The sequence below is a fragment of the Lissotriton helveticus genome, chromosome 7 (assembly GCF_964261635.1).
Source record: "Lissotriton helveticus chromosome 7, aLisHel1.1, whole genome shotgun sequence".
NCBI classification, from domain to species: Eukaryota; Metazoa; Chordata; class Amphibia; order Caudata; family Salamandridae; genus Lissotriton; species Lissotriton helveticus.
The window spans coordinates 668,396,867-668,414,985 of record NC_136068.1 but is presented as its reverse complement, the minus strand read 5'-3'; the positions used below and the strand labels follow the sequence as shown (position 1 = coordinate 668,414,985).

Sequence of the window (18,119 nt, the reverse complement as noted above, 5' to 3'; positions counted from 1 at the left end):
GCGCCCTTTCTTCACATATTTAGAGTCAACCCTGAGACAAGACTATAGATTGCCCAATGAAAGCATCAGACTAAGTGTGTATAGTCGAAAGAGGACAGTCCCGTAAACACTTTAGCTCAATGAGAAACATATGAAAACAGAGCGGTATTTATTCTGTAGGAAAGCAGAAAAGCCTTGAACAGTCAGTCAATCAGGATGGACGGGTAGTTTGTGGAAGTGCTTTACCTTTACTCTGCATACAAAAATACCTTCGCTCTATCAATGTAGTAATCCTAAGTAGATGAGTGAGTGGTCCTTGTGGTTATCAGGCTATACTTAAGTAAGACTCCGACCAATGAAGAGCAGAGAAAAGAAAAGAACAATGTTGATACCTTCGGGCAGCTGTGATGATGAGGTAGCCAAGGTCGACTTCCAGGGCATTTTTACACGCTCCCACGACGACAGTATGCAGATTCCTAAAGCCACCTACCAAATAAACAGTAACACAGATGTCTCTCAAAAGGGTTTCCAGAAGCAGCAATCTAAGGAAATGCACACTCTCTGCTTAATATGAACAGCAAACGTAAAGGTGAAAATACACCAAACACTCAGTAAGAGGTAACACAATTTGTAGGTTCGAGGTTCTTGTAAGTAAGGTTAAAGGGTGCAACATGTATTTCAAGGTGACCTCTTAAGAGAAAATCCCAATTTTATTTAAAGAACAGAAGCTAGTATAATTTATTGGCTTCTCTGTACTCCATGAACGAGCACAAACATAAAACAAAAATTCTCAATTGCTCAAAGGCGTGGGATATACATTTTTAAATCACCCAACCTGTTACATCAATGGCCGTTCAATGTGCTGTTCCAGCAGAAGAGAGATTTCACTTTTTATTCAGCACATACAGGGCCGGATGTACGTCTGTGGAAATAGCACCACGCAAATCGCAAGTTTTTTGTGACTCGCAATTTGCGAGGCGCTATTTCCAATGTACAACAGTGTATTTCACACTGTTAGCGATTCCCAATAGGGTTGCATATTGAGAGGCTCATGAATATAAATGAGCCTCTCGCAATTTGGACCCATTGTGAATGGCAGGCCCTCCCAGGTATGGTGGCCTGCTGGGCTCAGCAGTCCACCATAGCTGGGACTACTTTTAAATAAAGCAGTTGTTTAGGTCGAGCTTAGCGCAGCGCGCATGCGCTAAACTTGGAAAACGACCTCTTGGAATCACTCTAGACTTTTCACACGCTCGTGCATGTGTTTTTTTTCTTTTAGCATTTTTAGGTAGGAGCATAGAGCAGCACGCATGCGATGCCCTAGGAAAACAACCTCTTGCAATTACTCTGGACTTTCTCTTACTCGTGTGTGGGTTTTTTTTGCGTTTTTTCTATTGGGCTTTGCGAGTGTCTTTATAAAAAGGCAGCAAGCATTTGGGCAAAAACGGGTGCATGTCCCACCTTTCCCAGGGAATGTATCCGCCCACGGCTTGCGGTTACGAGCAGGGTCGCCATCTGTTCAGGGTCATGTCACCATCTGTTTTTAATTAGTGCATTCGCTGCACTGCCGTGCTCACTCGCCCCGCTTCTCTCTCGCGCCATTATTTGCTTTTCGGGAAATGTTTACTCCCAGAGCGTTTTGCTCTCGGGAGCCAGCAGCAGCAGAGCACATCTGTTTTGGGCCAGGTTTCATTTCCTGACCATGCCGCTTTCATTATAAGGCGCGTCCCCCACACCCCACCTCCACAAGAGTGCGCTTTCATGGTCTCTAAAACACAAAGGAACAGAAACAAAATCAATTACGGTGACATCTTACTTTTCAGTGGAATCGTCAGCACCGTCTAATGAGCAGGCCTTGGCCAAAGCCTCACGGGAAATTACAAATAAGCTTATTATGTGTATCCACACTACTTTCAAATGACTCCAGACTGCAGTGTCCGGTTGAACGTGAAAACCTTGCATTTTAGCCGCTGCTTCTCTAGAAACACAAGGCAGCACAAAAATACCGACAGTAGGCCAGACTCCGTTAGCCTGCCCGGTCTGCTCTGGTCCAAGCCTATTCTGTTGGCTCAGTGGGCTGAAGCTTCCACCCTATTAATCTTATGTTTGACCTCACAACCGCAGGTTCAAACCCCAGCACGTCTGCTCAGCCTTTCTTCTTAAGAGGCCGCCAGCTAATTAACATTCATTTGGTTGGCAATAAAAGAAAATGCTACTTACCAGTATGCATCTGTTCTAGGCATGTAGAGCTGCAGATTTCTACACTTTGCATTAGATCGCCACCTGGTGTTGGGCTCGGATGATTGCATGTTGTCTTGGAAGAAGTCTTTGTAGTCACGGGATTGGTGACTCCTCCCTTGGACGATAGAACGCATGGGAATCTGCTCCATCCTAAGATTGTCTTTCGCCATGATGGGAAATGATGGAGTTAGTAGAAAGATAGAAGGGATGTCCATGCGTTTATATCTAATTAAGATAAAACTGGAACAGATACAGGTCCAGGTCCCGGGGAGGCAGGAGGGCATGTTGAAATCTGCAGCTCTACATGCCAAGAACAGATGCATACTGATAAGTAGCATTTTCCGTTCGAGGCATATGAGCTGCAGATTCTACACTTTGCATCGATTGTGCAGCAGTGTCTTCCCTAGCAGTGGTCACCTGTATCCGTTGCAGTAGTTTGAAAGAGAGTTTTGAGGACAGCTTGGCATAATGCAGCTTGCTGCTTGGCTTGCACATCAACACAATAGTGTTTAGTGAAGGTGTGTGTTGTAGACCATGTTGCTGCCTTGCAGATGTCTTCTAGGGGAATGTTCCCTAAGAAAGCCACGGAGGCTCCTAGTCTGCGTGTGGAGTGCGCTCTAGGAGGAACTGTTAATGTGCGTTTTCCCTTGTGATAGCATATTTGTATGCATTTAACAATCCACCTTGCAAACCCTGATTTAGAATTGGGGTTGCCTTTATGTGGTGGAGAGAAAGCTACAAATAGTTGCTTTGTTTTGCGAAAGGATTTGGTTCTATTGATGTAATAGAGAAGAGCTCTTTTGACATCTAGTGTGTGTAGAGCTCCGTCTGCTACAGAGTCTGGGTGTTGAAAAACACTGGTAACTCTACAGATTGGTTTAGATGAAAAGGAGTAATTACTTTAGGAAGGAATTTAGGATTAGTCCTTAGGACCACTTTGTGACAGTGTAATTGTAAGAATGGTTCTTGTATGGTAAAAGCATGAATCTCACTAACTCTTCTAAGAGAGGTAATAGCAATGAGGAAAGCTGTTTTCCATGTGAGAAATTGCAGTTCACATTTGTGTAAAGGTTCAAAAGGGGGGCCCATGAGCCTAGTAAGAACAATGTTTAGGTTCCACCCTGGAGAGGGTGGTAACCTAGGAGGAATCATTTTATTGCTGGTACTCTAAACAACGACATATGTTGCCTGTTTTGTAGATATGCCGCAATGGCTGCAAGATTTAAGCGTATAGATGAATATGCTAGATTACATCTCTGTAAATGGAGAAGGTAACAGATAATATTTTGGATGGAAGCATCTAAAGGATCAATTTGATTATTAGTGCAGTAAATGGCAAATCTTTTCCATTTAGCATCATAGCAAGCTCTAGTAGTAGGTCTTCTGGCTTCTTTAATGATATTCATACAGTCTGGTGGTAGGTTAAGGTAACCAAACTCAGACTTCAGGAGCCAGATTGCCAGATTCAGTTGACTTGGATCTGGATGCCTGATGTCTCCATGGTTCTGCGTTAGCATGGATGGTGTCAGAAATAGTTTTTGGTGTGGCACTAGAGAGAGTTCTAGCAGTGTGGTGAACCACAGTTGGCGTGCCCATGTGGGAGCTACTAAGATCAGTTTGAGAGACTGGTGTCTGAGCTTGCATACCACTAGTGGTATTAGTGGGATTGGCGGAAAAGCGTACGCAAATCTGCCTGAGCTGTTCATCCATATCGCATTGCCCTTGGACAACAGGTGTGGAAACCTGGCAGCGAAGGTTGGGCATTTTGCGTTTTCGTGTGTGGCAAACAGGTCTATGTCTGGATTACCCCACTTGTGAAAGAATGGTTGAAGAACTTGCAGATGTAGTTCCCATTCGTGAATCTGTTATGTCTGTCGACTTAACAGATCGACTATCTGATTGTGAACTCCTGGACGGTGTTCTGCGAGCAGATATATCTTTTGTGGAATGGCCCATCTCCAAATGTTTTGTGCGAGCTGGGACAGTTGCAGGGAATGTGTGCCTCCTTGTTTTTGTATGTAGTACATAGCTGTCATGTTGTCCGTCCGGATTAAGACAGCTTTGTTATGTATGTGCACTTGGAAGGACGTCAGTGCTAGGAAAACTGACAGCAACGCTAAGTGATTGATGTGAAGCACCTTTTGTTGAGCAGTCCATCTTCCCCGAGTTGTGTGGTGGAGCAGATGTGCTCCCCATCCTGTCAGGGATGCGTCTGTTGTCAGTACTATCTGTGGAACTGGCTTGAGGAACGTCCGCCCTTTGGACAAGTTTTTGGTGTTCCACCACTGCAGAGAGCGATGTGTGCGGCTGTCCACCAACACCAGGTCTGTTAGTGCCGGATTCCACTGATGTGCTAGACATTCCTGCAATGATCGCTTTTGCAGTCTTGCATATAGTACAATAAAGATGCAATATGCCATCATGCCTATTAATTGCATGAACACTCTGGCTGGGAGAGAGTGTTGGTTTTGAAACCTTGTAACCAAGGGTTGAATGCTCTGTATCCTGGCTGGACTGGGATAAGCTACAGCTGTATTGGTGTTTATGGTAGCTCCTAGGTATTTATGTACATGAGAGGGCTGGAGATGTGACTTGGTGTAGTTGATTGTAAATCCCAAGTCGTGCAGTGTTTGAATCATTTGAGATGTGTGTTGGACACACTGATTGAATGACTTGGCTTTTATGAGCCAATCGTCTAAGTATGGGAAGACGTGGATATGTTGTCTTCTGAGATGTGCTGCTACTACTGCTAGGCACTTCGTTAACACTCGTGGTGCAGTTGTGGCCCCAAATGGAAGGTCTTTGAACTGATAGTGTTGTCCTTCTAGTACAAATCTGAGGCTTTCTGTGAGAAGGATGTATGGGAATGTGGAAGTAGGCATCCTTGAGGTCTAGTGTAGTTAGGAAATCGCCTTGTTGCAACAATGGGAGCACTTGTTGTAAAGTGATCATGTGAAAATGCTCTGAGTTTATATACAGATTGAGAGGCCTTCGGTCTAGAATTGGTCTTAGTGTCCTTTTTGGGTATTAGGAAATAGAGTGAGTAAACCCCTGTTCCTTGATGTTGCAATGGAACTAGCTCTATTGCATCTTTTTGGAGCAATGAGAGAACCTCTTTTTGGAGCAGCATTAGAGGTTCTGTGGACATTGGACGCTGTTTGGGTAGTATATGTGGAGGGGTAGCTGTAAGCTCTAGGCAGTAACCATACTGGATAATTTGTCTTACCCACTTGTCTGTTGTGATGCGATTCCAGACAGGTAGGCACTGTGTTAGTCTGCCCCCTACAGGAGTGGAATGCCGTTGAGGGAGCAGAAGAAAGTATTATTATATTATTATTATAGTAGTATTGCTAGCTTGGGCAACTATTCTTTTTCCTGAAGCATCTATGATCTTTGATTCTTTATCAGGAGTTGGTGCTTCACCTGATGTTTGGGAATTTGCTCTTTTCCTAGCGTTTGAAACTACTAGGGAGTCTAAGGGTAGCTGTCCTTTAATGTAGTACAAAAGGGGGTGGTGATGGACGGAGCATCTGAACCAATCAAACACTCACACCCAGTCAACAGATCTGGGTTTAATCCATCACCGTTCTTTAGCCCACTCTGCCACCCCAATTCAGACATGGCCATATGTAAATCAGTCTGACCCTGTGCCTCATGGGAACAGTCCAGCCGGAACTGCCAAGCCATGCCTTCCCTGAACCGGAAACAAGCTTCCTAGGACCGGTTTCTGGCATTCCAGCCGTCTTCGGCCAGGCTTGCTTGAATCCAGTGGCAAAGTGAGCAAGGGACTCACGTCTGAGCATACCCTGCCAACTTATGGCGACAAAGCGGTACAAAAGGGGGTGGTGATGGACGGAGCATCTGAACCAATCAAACACTCACACCCAGTCAACAGATCTGGGTTTAATCCATCACCGTTCTTTAGCCCACTCTGCCACCCGAGTTCAGACATGGCCATATGCAAATCAATCTGACCCTGTGCCTCTTGGGAACAGTCCAGCCCGAACTGCCAAGCCGTGCCTTCCCTGGACCGGATACAAGCTTCCTAGGACTGGTTTCTGGCATTCCAGCCGTCTTCAGCCAGGCTTGCTTGAATCCACTGGAATGCCAGAAACCAGTCCTAGGAAGCTTGTTTCCGGTCCAGGGAAGGCATGGCTTGGCATGAGGCACAGGGTCAAACTGTCTGTCTGAACTGGGGTGGCAGAGTGGGCTAAAGAACGGTGATGGATTAAACCCAGATCTGTTGACTGGGTGTGAGTGTTTGATTGGTTCAGATGCTCCGTCCATCACCACCCCCTTTTGTACCGCTTTATTCGCCATAATTTGGCAGGGTATGCTCAGACGTGAGTCCCTTGTTCACTTTGCCACTGGATTCAAGCAAGCCTGGCTAAAGACGGCTGTAATGGCAGAAACCGGTCCTAGGAAGCTTGTTTCCGGTCCAGGGAAGGCATGGCTTGGCAGTTCGGGTTGGACTGTTCCCATGAGGCACAGGGTCAGACTGATTTGCATATGGCCATGTCTGAACTGGGGTAGCAGAGTGGGCTAAAGAATGGTGATGGATTAAACCCAGATCTGTTGACTGGGTGTGAGTGTTTGATTGGTTCAGATGCTACGTCCATCACCACCCCCTTTTGTACCGCTTTGTCCTTTCATGTAGGCAGGATTCCCAGGAGCTGCTCTGTACTTTTTCTCTATCCTTGGGTTTATGATTCTAGCTGTTAGAGGATCTTTAAACACTTCTGGTGCATGTTTAATGACTCCTTTAAGCATTGGCAGTATTTGCACAGATTTTTGAGAGTGTTCAAAAGTGTCTAGTAAGAAATCTTCCTCTGCCTCATCTGAATGCATGGTGACATTGTGATAGATGGCATCCCTATTAAGTGTCCGAACCCAATATTGTCTTCTGGAGGAGAAGGATGCATAGGAGATGTGGCAGAGTCCTTCTTCTTGACAGGCACTGGAGGTGTAGGTGCTGTATCGGACTTCCTCTTCCTGTGTGGTGGAAACATGTCCTGTTTCTGGATCAATGTAGATCCTTTTTTGTAAAGGATGTGGTTGGAAAAGCTCCTCTTCTTCAGGCACAGCCTTCGGCGCCGATCTTTTCGGTTCCGAACCTGTTTGTTGCTTGTCTTTAGCCTTAGGAGCCGATTTTGAGTCCTTTGGCATAGATTATGGCACCAAAGGTATTGTCTTTGGAGCTGAAGCCTGTTTCGTGGACTTGTAAGGATCGGAAGCAGGATTGGTTTGTTTCGGCATCGAGGGTATCGGCTTCGGAGTGGAAGGTGTTTTCGGGGCATCGGACACAGGCTTCGTTGTTTTCGGAGTCGCTTTGTCTCTCGGAGTCGACGGTGTCGGAGTATCTTTCGGAACCGGGACTTTTTTGTTTCGGTGATGAGGGAGCAGGTGGTATCGGCACATACGATTTGCTCGGTATGGAGCTACCAGAAGGCTTCATTATTTTCTTCTGAGCCGGGCTCGGTGGTGGGGCTTTCAAAGTGTTTTTTTGGTCTCGACTGGGCCCCGCAGGCGGAGTGTTGACCTTTGCCTTTGGTTTTTGGGCTGGGGTAGGGGCAGTGGTACTCATCGGAGTCATCTGCCTCGGATACGTTCTGGAGATCGGAATCTTCCCCTGGGACACATGGACCTTCGTAGAAGATATCCACTGGTTCCGGCGCTGATCTCGGCACGTCGCGTCGACGGGCCCTCCGATCCCGAATGGTCTTTTTCGTTCGAAAGGATGCACAGGCTGTGTAGCTGGATTTGTTGTGGTCTGGCGATAAGCATAGGTTACAGACCTCGTGGTGGTCACTGTGTGGAAATTTAGCGCCACACTCTGGGCATCTTTTGAATGGCGTCCTTTCCATGAGGTGTAGGCCTCACGGCGTGGGTAGGCCCAACGGCCCGCGTCGATGACCGGAATCGAGTTGACGAAGTCTAGTCAATGTTTATTGGTATCGAAAGTTGTTTGGTGAAATTTGAAGTAGATTTCGAACCGGAGCGGAAAAGTTTCATCCGAACCCAGTGGCGGAAAAAACAATCTAAGGATGGAGCCGATGCCCATGCGCAGTATAGTCCAAGGGAGGAGTCACCTATTTCGTGACTTAAAAAGACTTCTTCCAAGACGACAACAACATGCAATCATCCGAGCCTAACACCAGGTGGCGATCTAATGCAAAGTGTATAATCTGCAGCTCATATGCCTCGAACCATCTGTTACTCGGCATCAAGATACAGCATACTCCAGCCCCACCTATACTTGCACACTGGGATAACTCACTTTCGCCTCCTTTCAATTTGGCTCCTGATTTTCTGTACTGTGCTCGCTTTCTGATTTGGTACTGGCATTATATAATGCAATCTTATCTATCTTTAAGGTCCCCCACCTCAGAAATCTGCAAGCACTTCTCCTTTTATTCCTTTTTTTTTGCATTATGTAGCGCGAATGAAGGTATCAAAGCACTTTACATAGATACTAGTTCCATTACAGAAATCTGCCCGGTGGGTGATAATGTGCTGCATGGCTAATCACTTATAAGGTTCCAAAGGCGAGACCTATTGGCTATGCCAATCTTGCTTTTCAATGCAGCCCGTTTTCCTTATAGGCAAACGGAATGAATTTGAGAAAAGAAAAATTGGGAAATGTTTTCTTTTCATTTTTAAAGGGCATGTAGGGGTCCCTGGGACCATTGCCTGCCCTTAAATAATATTTTCACCTGTATTTGCAAAGGGGAAGGGGTGCCCTAGGGTCCCCATCCCTTTTGCGAGTGCATTACCACCCCCTTGAAGAGGGTGGTAATTTGCGAGTGTTCTGCACCTGCAATTGCGGACACAAAACATTCTTACATAGGGTTGCGCTCACGATTAGGAAGGGAACACCCCTTCCTAATAGCGAATCTCAAAAATCTATTTTGCGAGTCGCAAAATAGGGTTTGTACATTCCTCACGCTGTTTTTGCATGCGCAAACGAGTTTGCAAACCTATTTGCGCATGCAAATATGGTCATACATCTGGCCTTGTGTCCAGTAAAAATACATGAGACCACCAGTAGCGGGAATGTGGTTTACAGAAGCATGACATATAACATTTTAGGATAATTTTTTGAAAGAATAATTTCACCTTCATAGTGGCTCAGTTACATTTTGACTGCATGCATTTTCCTGTTTTCAACCTTGTGGATACCGTTCCAGCTAGTTGTGCTGCTGGAAACCACCTGAGAAGTTATAAAGTCTTTGGTCTTCACGGTATTTCCAAGCATGATTTCATGCATAATAGAAGCCCCACCCCCCCTCACCTGATCCAGTTGTGAAAAAGGAGCCAATCAGTAAGCAGTCTGGCCAAATCATGAGGTGCTGGAGTGTGTGGGAGAGTTGATGTCGGTAAAAAGTCCAGGGACCAACAGCAATGGAGTAACCATAAACGTAACTACACCCTACTTTTGAGTATTGGTTTGTTAGGCCAATTCTCTAAAGCTTGCACATCTCAATGACAGCTAAGCAATATTTGCATAACCTATTGTCACTGTCAAAGGAGACTCAAAATACAGACACTATTGTGGCCTCACTGAAATGCCATAAACTTTTTAGGCTTATAGTACAAAGGGCTGCGGGGCTAGGTCTGCCCAGCAGTGTGCAGCATGTGTGGAGTAAGTAATTAAATTAACACAAGCATGACTTGCAGTTAATAAAGCACCATGCTGATTGTACATTAATCCATAAAAAAATGTTAATATGCTTCAGAGAAAGGACATATGCAGGAGAGTGCGCTCCTCAATGCACTGACAGTAGAAGAGATTTCAGTCTTATCACACACTACCTCTTACAAGACCAACCAAGTAGAAGAATTATGCTATAAAAATGCAGGCAATCAGTCAGATGGAACATACTAGAAACCTTAGCACTAGGCAGATGACAAATCACTGCAAAACATAGTGGTACACCACATCATTTTTGAAAGATTTCACCACTCCGTCCATCAGCTCGTTGAGTTTACACTACATCTCTTAGGTCCCCCCAAAAAGTTGCCAACCAACTCCAGAAGGAATGGAAAGGGGGTGCAAACCTTAATTGTCCTTAACATTCCTGCTGTGAATGTTGATGGTCCGACTGAGGCAGCCAAATATTAAAGAACAAAGACACAAATGCAAGGAGTTTACAAAATATGTACAGGAAGGTTAAATGGCTCCATACTGAGCACTGCTGTCCACTGAGTACAGCATTATTGTTTATGTTTTGGCATAGGGAAGGACTCATCACTGTACGTGTACTAAAACAAAACTAGACTTGGGAGTTGCTTTCCTTGAGACACACTCCAGCAGTGCAATAGATCTAAGATACCGTTGTCAGTAAAATCTGCTTTATGCTCTTCCAGGGTACATATTTGGGTGATCAGACTTATCAAGCCATTAAATGAAGGTCAGAATTTAGTTTGAAAGCATACCTTATAATCCACATGTGAATACATAAAAGAAGGGTGGCGCGGCCTGGATAAAGATCGCCAAGAAAGCTAGTTCCAGAGGCTCCTGGGCAGTTGCTTTGATCCACAAAACTCCTGAGGCAGTGGATCACCCTAAAGTGAGTGGAGGGTGTCCTAGCTCTGAGAGGGCTTATGTGTAAGGGAGAGGAGCCACAGGGCGACGCCAGAACAAGAAAGATCAAGGAGGGCATCTGTTACCATACTTCTAAGATAGGAGCTGGTATTGGAATTTAGCGGCGAAGGCACAGTAAGATTGTAAAGACCAGACATAGATCATGGTGCAACGTGGGGAATACACCCAACTGGCGCAGTCTTGCTCGATAAAAGCAGAGGTGTGTAGCTGGTGATTTTTTTTGTTGGTGCACAATGGGGGTGCTGTGTATTGGGTATAATGGCGGAAGTCAAGGGAAAGACCTATTGGAGGGGTGCCTCTTGCAAATCTGGCCTACCCCTGAGAAGTGTTGCAGTGCCTGCTGGAGGGCCATGCCTTCCACCAGACCGGTAATGGTGGAGGGAGTTGGCAAACAACTGCGCAGAGCGGCCATGACCACCACCATAAGTGAAGCCTGGGAAGCAAGATAGAAGACATCGGACTACACATCAACCTGTGAGGGTGTTACTCAGAGGGAAGAAAAACATTAAAAAGAGTACTAGCTGCATGGAGGGATACAAGTAGTGGCTGCTGAGGCCCCCTCCTCGAAAAGGAAGGGCAGACCGTACAACACCTTGCTCATACTATAGGATCCTGGCTCCGTGGACCATTTAACTGCCAGAGAAGGGACCCACAGGCACGGTGATTGGGGTCCGCAATGAAATCAGAAGAACAATCAATGGAACACAGAGGCGGGGTGAGGTGCTTTCCCTCCCACGGAAGCTAGGAGATTGTGGTGGTAGAACCCAGATACTGCTGCAGAGGCACTCTGTGACCGCTTTTCAGCTGCCTACCCAGACTGAACCCAAGTCAGATTTGGCACAATGTACTACTAATAAGACATGACTCCCACAACTATAACCATGCTCTAAGACCAATGAAAATTTCCCAGGCACAACTCTATGAAAGTGATCCATTGAGTAAGCAAGAAAGAAGACAGTTTGAATAAAACCATACTCAAACTGCTCCTTAGCCACTCTAAGTGGTGACCCCAGCCTCTGCTGCTAGCACCCCCCGGTTCAAACCGCCACTTTTGGTGAGAGAACCAGTAGGAAAACTTAGTGAGGAAAGGAAGTGTGTCCCCCTTCGCCACCTCCACCCCTCAGGTGCTGGAGGCGAAGTACAGCACATTTTTCAGTGCCCACCATCTTGAAGATGGTGAGACTTATCCAGTAAGGGGTAGGACTATGCCCCACTCCTACAGGAGGGTGGCATAATAGTGGATGTAGTCACCCCAGGTAAGAGGCCCATTGCTCCCTACTCATTATTCCCCTGTAATGCCCTTAAATCTTGTATTTAGGTGGTAGCCCCAGACCCAAAAATCAGATCTGCAACAACCTAAAAAGCCCCGACACTGAAGAGCTGCACCAGCACGAGAGAAGAAGAACCAGTGATTGACTCTGCACCAGCCCTGCCAGACTGTCTGCTGCCTTTCGCCTCTGCTATAAAAAGGCAACTCGTCCTTCAGGCCTAGCGACCTACAAAACCCTTAAAGGACTGCCTGCCTTCCGTAAAGACTGTAAAAGTGGACCGGTCCAGAAGAAATCATCTACAAAGAAAAGAACTCTACCCTGAGGACCCCCAAACTCACGTCCAGATCCATCTCTGCACCAAACACCCACAGCCAGAGTCCAAGTGGCCCACCTGTGTCAAAGTAAGGTTCACCAGCACTTCTGAGCCAGAGTCCACCCCTGGCTGTCCCCTGCCAGACTCCTCCTTGACGCTTGCAGCATCAACTTGAAGACTCCCCCTGCTACCTGCTTGGTAAGATCTTTCAGATGCCTAAGGACACCCTTGACCCTGATACCCCTGGGCATTGGTGAGCTCAACCTGGCCTGGGCCTGCAGCCTTTCTTCAAGACTTATTTCCCCCATTGAATTGCATTGCATTGAGGGCTTGTCTTCTTTCGTCCTTCTGGCCCGAGCCTGCAGCATTTCTTAAAGACCAATCTACCCTAATTGGTTTGCATTCGGTGCCCGACGCTGTGTTGGCACTCTGCACCCAGCCGCGCCTGTGTCGCTGAGGGTGTAAGTTGGTGCTGCCTTGGGCCGCCCCCTGTACATACCTTAACTCCAGGAGATCAACCAGCACCACTTTACTCACCTGTGAGCAACGCAACTTTAATTAATAGGGGAGAGGGGTTGGCCTAACGGCTAGGGCGCTCGACCTCGGACCTGGGGTTCTGGGTTCGAGTCTCGGTAACGACGCCAAAAACCTCCTGTGATTCTGGGCAAATCACTTAATCTCTCCGTGCCTAAAAAATGAAAGTGTGTCGTAACGTAACTGGAAAAATATGTAAAGCGCTCTGATACCCGATTCGGTTCGGGTCTAGTTCGCGCTATATAAAACTCTGCAAAAAAAATTAAAAATGACCCCTTTCTCCATTGATTAATATTGGGCGCCTAACCGCGAATTTGACCTCTGCACCTGGCCCCCATGTGACCCTGGAGGTGCAGTCTTGGTGCTAATTTGAACCTTGCCTAGTGTTGACCCCAGAAACAGAAGACTACATTTCTAAGTTGAGTACAAAGCTTGAAAATTGCACTATGTCCACTTTTTAAAGTGTAAAGTATTTTTCTTGAAAAAAGTGCTTACCTTTTTGCGTACATCTTAATCTTAAAATAAAACGTGAGATGCATATCTGGCTGGCACCTAGTAAAGGGCGGATGCAAGGCTGACAAAAATAAAAGGAAGAAGGGAAGACAAAACGGACTGAGGGAACTGCAGATGCAAAGAGATTGGGAAAGAGCAGTACTAGCACTCTGCACTTTATCCCTTGAGGGCGCCGTGTAGCGGATCCAGCGCACACGAGCCACCCTCCACGCCGCTTCCTTCGCGCTTGGCCACGCCCACTCAGAGGCCACGCCCCCTTCCCGCCCTACTTAACCCGCTGACCTACGAGCGCCCAGTTGGTCCGTTCTCCTGAGGCAAAACAGCCGGGAGCAGCTAATTTTAAAACTGTATTTGTGTTTTATGTACTTTTACAAAGCTTACCTGACTGTCACTAGCACTCTGCACTTTATCCCTTGAGGGCGCCGTGTAGCGGATCCAGCGCACACGAGCCACCCTCCACGCCGCTTCCTTCACGCTTGGCCACGCCCACTCAGAGGCCACGCCCCCTTCCCGCCCTACTTAACGCGCTGACCTACGAGCGCCCAGTTGGTCCGTTCTCCTGAGGCAAAACAGCCGGGAGCAGCTAATTTTAAAACTGTATTTGTGTTTTATGTACTTTTACAAAGCTTACCTGACTGTCACTAGCACTCTGAACTTTATCCCTTGAGGGCGCCTTGTAGCGGATCCAGCGCACACGAGCCACCCTCCACGCCGTTTCCTTCGCGCTTGGCCACGCCCACTCAGAGGCCACGCCCCCTTCCCGCCCTAGAGTTTTTCCTTTATCAATGTGCAACCCCAGAACGTGCAGCGGACGTGCGCAGCGGGCGCGCCGTTTGCGCGCCGAAGGCAAGCCCGTCTGCGCCCGTCCGCGGCCGGACGGGGCTAGGGGCACGTCCCCATGCCAATTTTTTGTGCTTCACCTCTGAGGAGCTGACCTCTCTCCAGGGCCATTGGCCACTCTCAGATTCCATCGGAAGGCACATTGCGTCGTTAGATCTCACCCCCTCTTCTACCCTTACACTGCTGCCGCCATTGTCGGCCCCGCCGTTGCCTTGCCCCTCCTTATCTGACTCTCCTCCCTCCACTCCTCCGTTATCTGTCATCTTACTCAGCACCAGATCTGCGGTTAAACACCACCATGAGCTATCTGTCCTCCTTGACTCGGAGAAGCCGGATCTATTGCTCTTGACCGAGACCTGGTTTTGCGACTCGTCCCTCCCTGTCCTCCTGGCCACCCTCCTATGTTGCCCTACGCGCTGACCGCCCGGCGGGCAGGACAGGCGGTGGCGTGGCATTGATTGCCCGGGCGGATTTAAATTTTCAAATCCTTTCATCTCCCTCTATCCTTCCCTCTGAATTCCTTGTTGCCCGATCCCTTTATTTCTCTCCCCCTATCACCTGTCTCCTGATGTATCGCCCACCCCAGCCCTCGCCCCTATTCCTACCTGCGTTCCAGGACCTACTGGCCACCCTGGTGGTCAACTACGCCTCGGTCCTGGTCCTCGGTGATTTTAATTATTGGCCATCCGACCCTTTCGAGTGCGCCACTTCGAAAGAATTCACAGAAACTCTTCTCTCCCTGAACTTTGTGTCGCATATTTCGGTTCCCACCCATTCCCACGGTCACATTCTCGACCAGGTATGGTCCCTTAACCTCCCAATCTCTCAGGTGACTGTCTCTCCTTGCCCCTGGTCGGATCATGCTCTTATTTCCTTTTTCATCTTTACTGAACCAGCGCCTAAAATCCCACGCGCCAAAAACACATGGGCCCGAAATTGGAATAGAGTAGACTTTCCTGCTTTGACCTCCCTGCTCCGGAATTCCACCCCGACCCTCACTGGCCTCTCGTCAAACTCTCAAGCCGAGGCAATTAATGCCTGGCTAGCCAGAGGCTGTGACTCTGAAGCTCCCTTGCGCCGTATTTCCATCCGTCGACCCAAGGATTCAAATAGATGGTTTGATGGCAACCTAAAAACACTCAAATTGACCGTCCGTCAAGCAGAGAGACATTGGAGGAAGGACTATTGTCCTTCATTAAAAACCCTCTACCTCTCTGCACTTGCCAAATATAAAACGGCAATCCTTGATGCCAAAACCGCCTATTTTTCTACCAAAATCACGTCAGCTGAAAACAAGCCCAGGGAGATTTTCAGCATAGTGAATGATCTAGCCTTCTCTGACAGAGCCTCACCCCAAATTCCTCCATCCCAGTCTTTATGTGCCCAACTCAATTCATATTTCCGAGACAAGATTGTTACCATCAAGGCTAACATCCCTCCCCCTTCATCTGCCTTCGTTGACCCTCCCCCCCCGACCGTCCCATGTTGTCTTACCTCTATTCCCCCTCTTACCCAGGAAGCTTTCTTGGAGATTCTCCCCAAGGTTAAATCGGGTTCCCCCGCAAATGTCTGTCCTGCACGCATTCTGCAACAAATCTACTCCTTCTGCCCTGAACCCCCCGTCACTTTCTTGAATAACTCTTTGACCCAGGGAGTCGTGACTCCTGCACTTAAATCTGCCACCATAGTGCCAATACTGAAGAAGCCTGGCGCGGACCCATCCATCTCAGCCAATTATCGCCCCATTTCCCTACTGCCCTTCCTGGCCAAGGTGCTAGAGCGCCACGTCACCGCAGCACTCAGCGCCCACGTAGAGGCAAATGGGGGACTGGCTTCCCGCCAGGCTGGCTTTCGTCCCAGGCACTCGACCGAATCAGTCGTGGTATCGGTCCTAGATAAACTCAGGAAGGGAATGGATCATAACCAACACCAGGCGCTGGTGCTCCTGGATCTCTCCGCCGCTTTTGACACGGTTGACCACAACATCCTCTTGTCCCGTGTCAGGGCGGCCGGAATCCAGGGAACAGCCCTGGTTTGGCTTTCCTCCTTCCTGAGGGACCGTACCCAGGCGGTTCGGCTGGGAGCATTCACGACCACCTCACTCCCCGTCACCTGTGGTGTCCCTCAGGGCTCTTCTCTTTCTCCTCTACTATTCAACCTTTATATCTCCCCTCTTATTTTCGCTCTTCAGCAGCTGGAGGTCACTGTATTTAATTATGCAGATGACCTCCAGCTCATCTTTGATCTTTCTTCCTCCTCTCTCTCTGTTTCCAATTTTCAGTCCATTATGATTTTTATCAGGGATTGGATGAACCACAACCACCTCAAATTGAACCCGGAGAAGACCGAGTTGGTTCTTACTGGTGGTTCATCCAGTCCCTGGAACCCCCATTTCTGGCCCCCCACTCTTGGTCCCGCCCCTTCCCCTTCAGTCACAGTAAAAACACTGGGAGTGAAAATGAACAGTCACCTCACTCTCCACTCCCAAATCAGTTCCGTAGTCTCCTCTTGCTTCCTCACCCTTCGAACAATCCATACTGTTTCCCGTTTTTTTTCCCCCCAGGCTCTCAAACTCATCATGGCCGCATTGGTCATCTCGCGGCTGGATTATGCTAATGCCCTCTATAATGGCATTCCGGCATACAGCTTACGGAGGCTCCAGGTGGTGCAGAACCACGCGGCCCGGCTTATTTACGGTCTCCCACGCTACCATCATTCCTCCCCTCTTCTTAGGGAGCTCCACTGGCTGCCTATCAGGGAGCGTTCCCTTTTTAAGACCGCCTGTATGACCTTCCAGGCCCGGCAAGGCACTGCCCCGGCCTTCATTTCTTCGCTGATAAGCGAATATGTCCCCTCCAGAGAGCTCCGGTCCTCCTCCAAAGCTCTCCTCCAAACCCCACGCTTTAAGCGAAAAAAGTGGGGTGGTGCCAATTTCTCTACCTTGGCCCCCACCCTTTGGAATTCCTTGCCTGATCACCTACGTTTTGCCACCCACTATGCCTCTTTTCGAAAAGACCTCAAAACGTTCCTGTTTAGACAGGCCTTCCCTTCATAAACTCGCTCACCCCTGCAACCCTCAGTAATTCGGACCTTGTTAGCGCCAAGAAACCGCTCGGTGGACGTTGCGCTCTACAAATGTTTTTTAAATTAAATTAATAGCAGAAACTGAGCTAATGGAGAGAAATGGAAGGGGAAGACATAGTGAAAACAACTGGAAAAGACAGAGACTCTTACCAGGCTCCATAGTCAGAGAAAGTATCCTCTACCCCAACGAGGACTCCTGGAATGGCGCATGACATGATATGATAATTGATAATCAATCTCACATCTTAACTAAGGATGGGGGGGGGGGGCATTGCACCCGTGTGGACTATGAGCAGAATCTGTGTCAAAGATTGTGAGCGATGTAAAAAATTAATGGATTGGGTCAGGCCAGCAGAGCTTTTGGATAGCTAGTAATGGGTGCAAACACCCCCCCCCCCCCATGGTGTACTGCTATTAGTATTACATAGTTTAGGTTATGGAGTCGGTTTGAATTGATTTATATTTTGTTTGAGCAATTTGTCATGGATCAAGGGTTTTTTCCTTTCAGTCTTTGAGAAGAGGAATTAGGGGAGTTACATATCCAGGTAAGAAGTAACGCACCACTCCTGAGCAAAGCATAGTCAAGAACCTGCAAATAGGGAGGGCAATGAAGAGAACGCAAGAGCTGGGTCAACTCAGACCCACACATAACAGTGGAACAGAGGCCCTCCCCTGATAGATTTCCATTTAAGATAGGATGCAAAGACAAGCAGGAAGGTATAGAATCATGTAGTGGAAT

General features: G+C 47.8%; 1 protein-coding gene across 1 annotated transcript in view; it reads right to left on the bottom strand.

Moving 5' to 3' along the window:
- Window positions 1-18,119, bottom strand: part of FBXO38 (F-box protein 38) — a 226,997-nt gene that overhangs the window by 163,134 nt on the left and 45,744 nt on the right. The window contains exon 8 of the mRNA XM_078652963.1: window positions 372-465. Within this exon, the coding sequence (XP_078509089.1) occupies window positions 372-465 (94 nt within the window). The remainder of the gene's footprint in view (window positions 1-371; window positions 466-18,119) is intronic.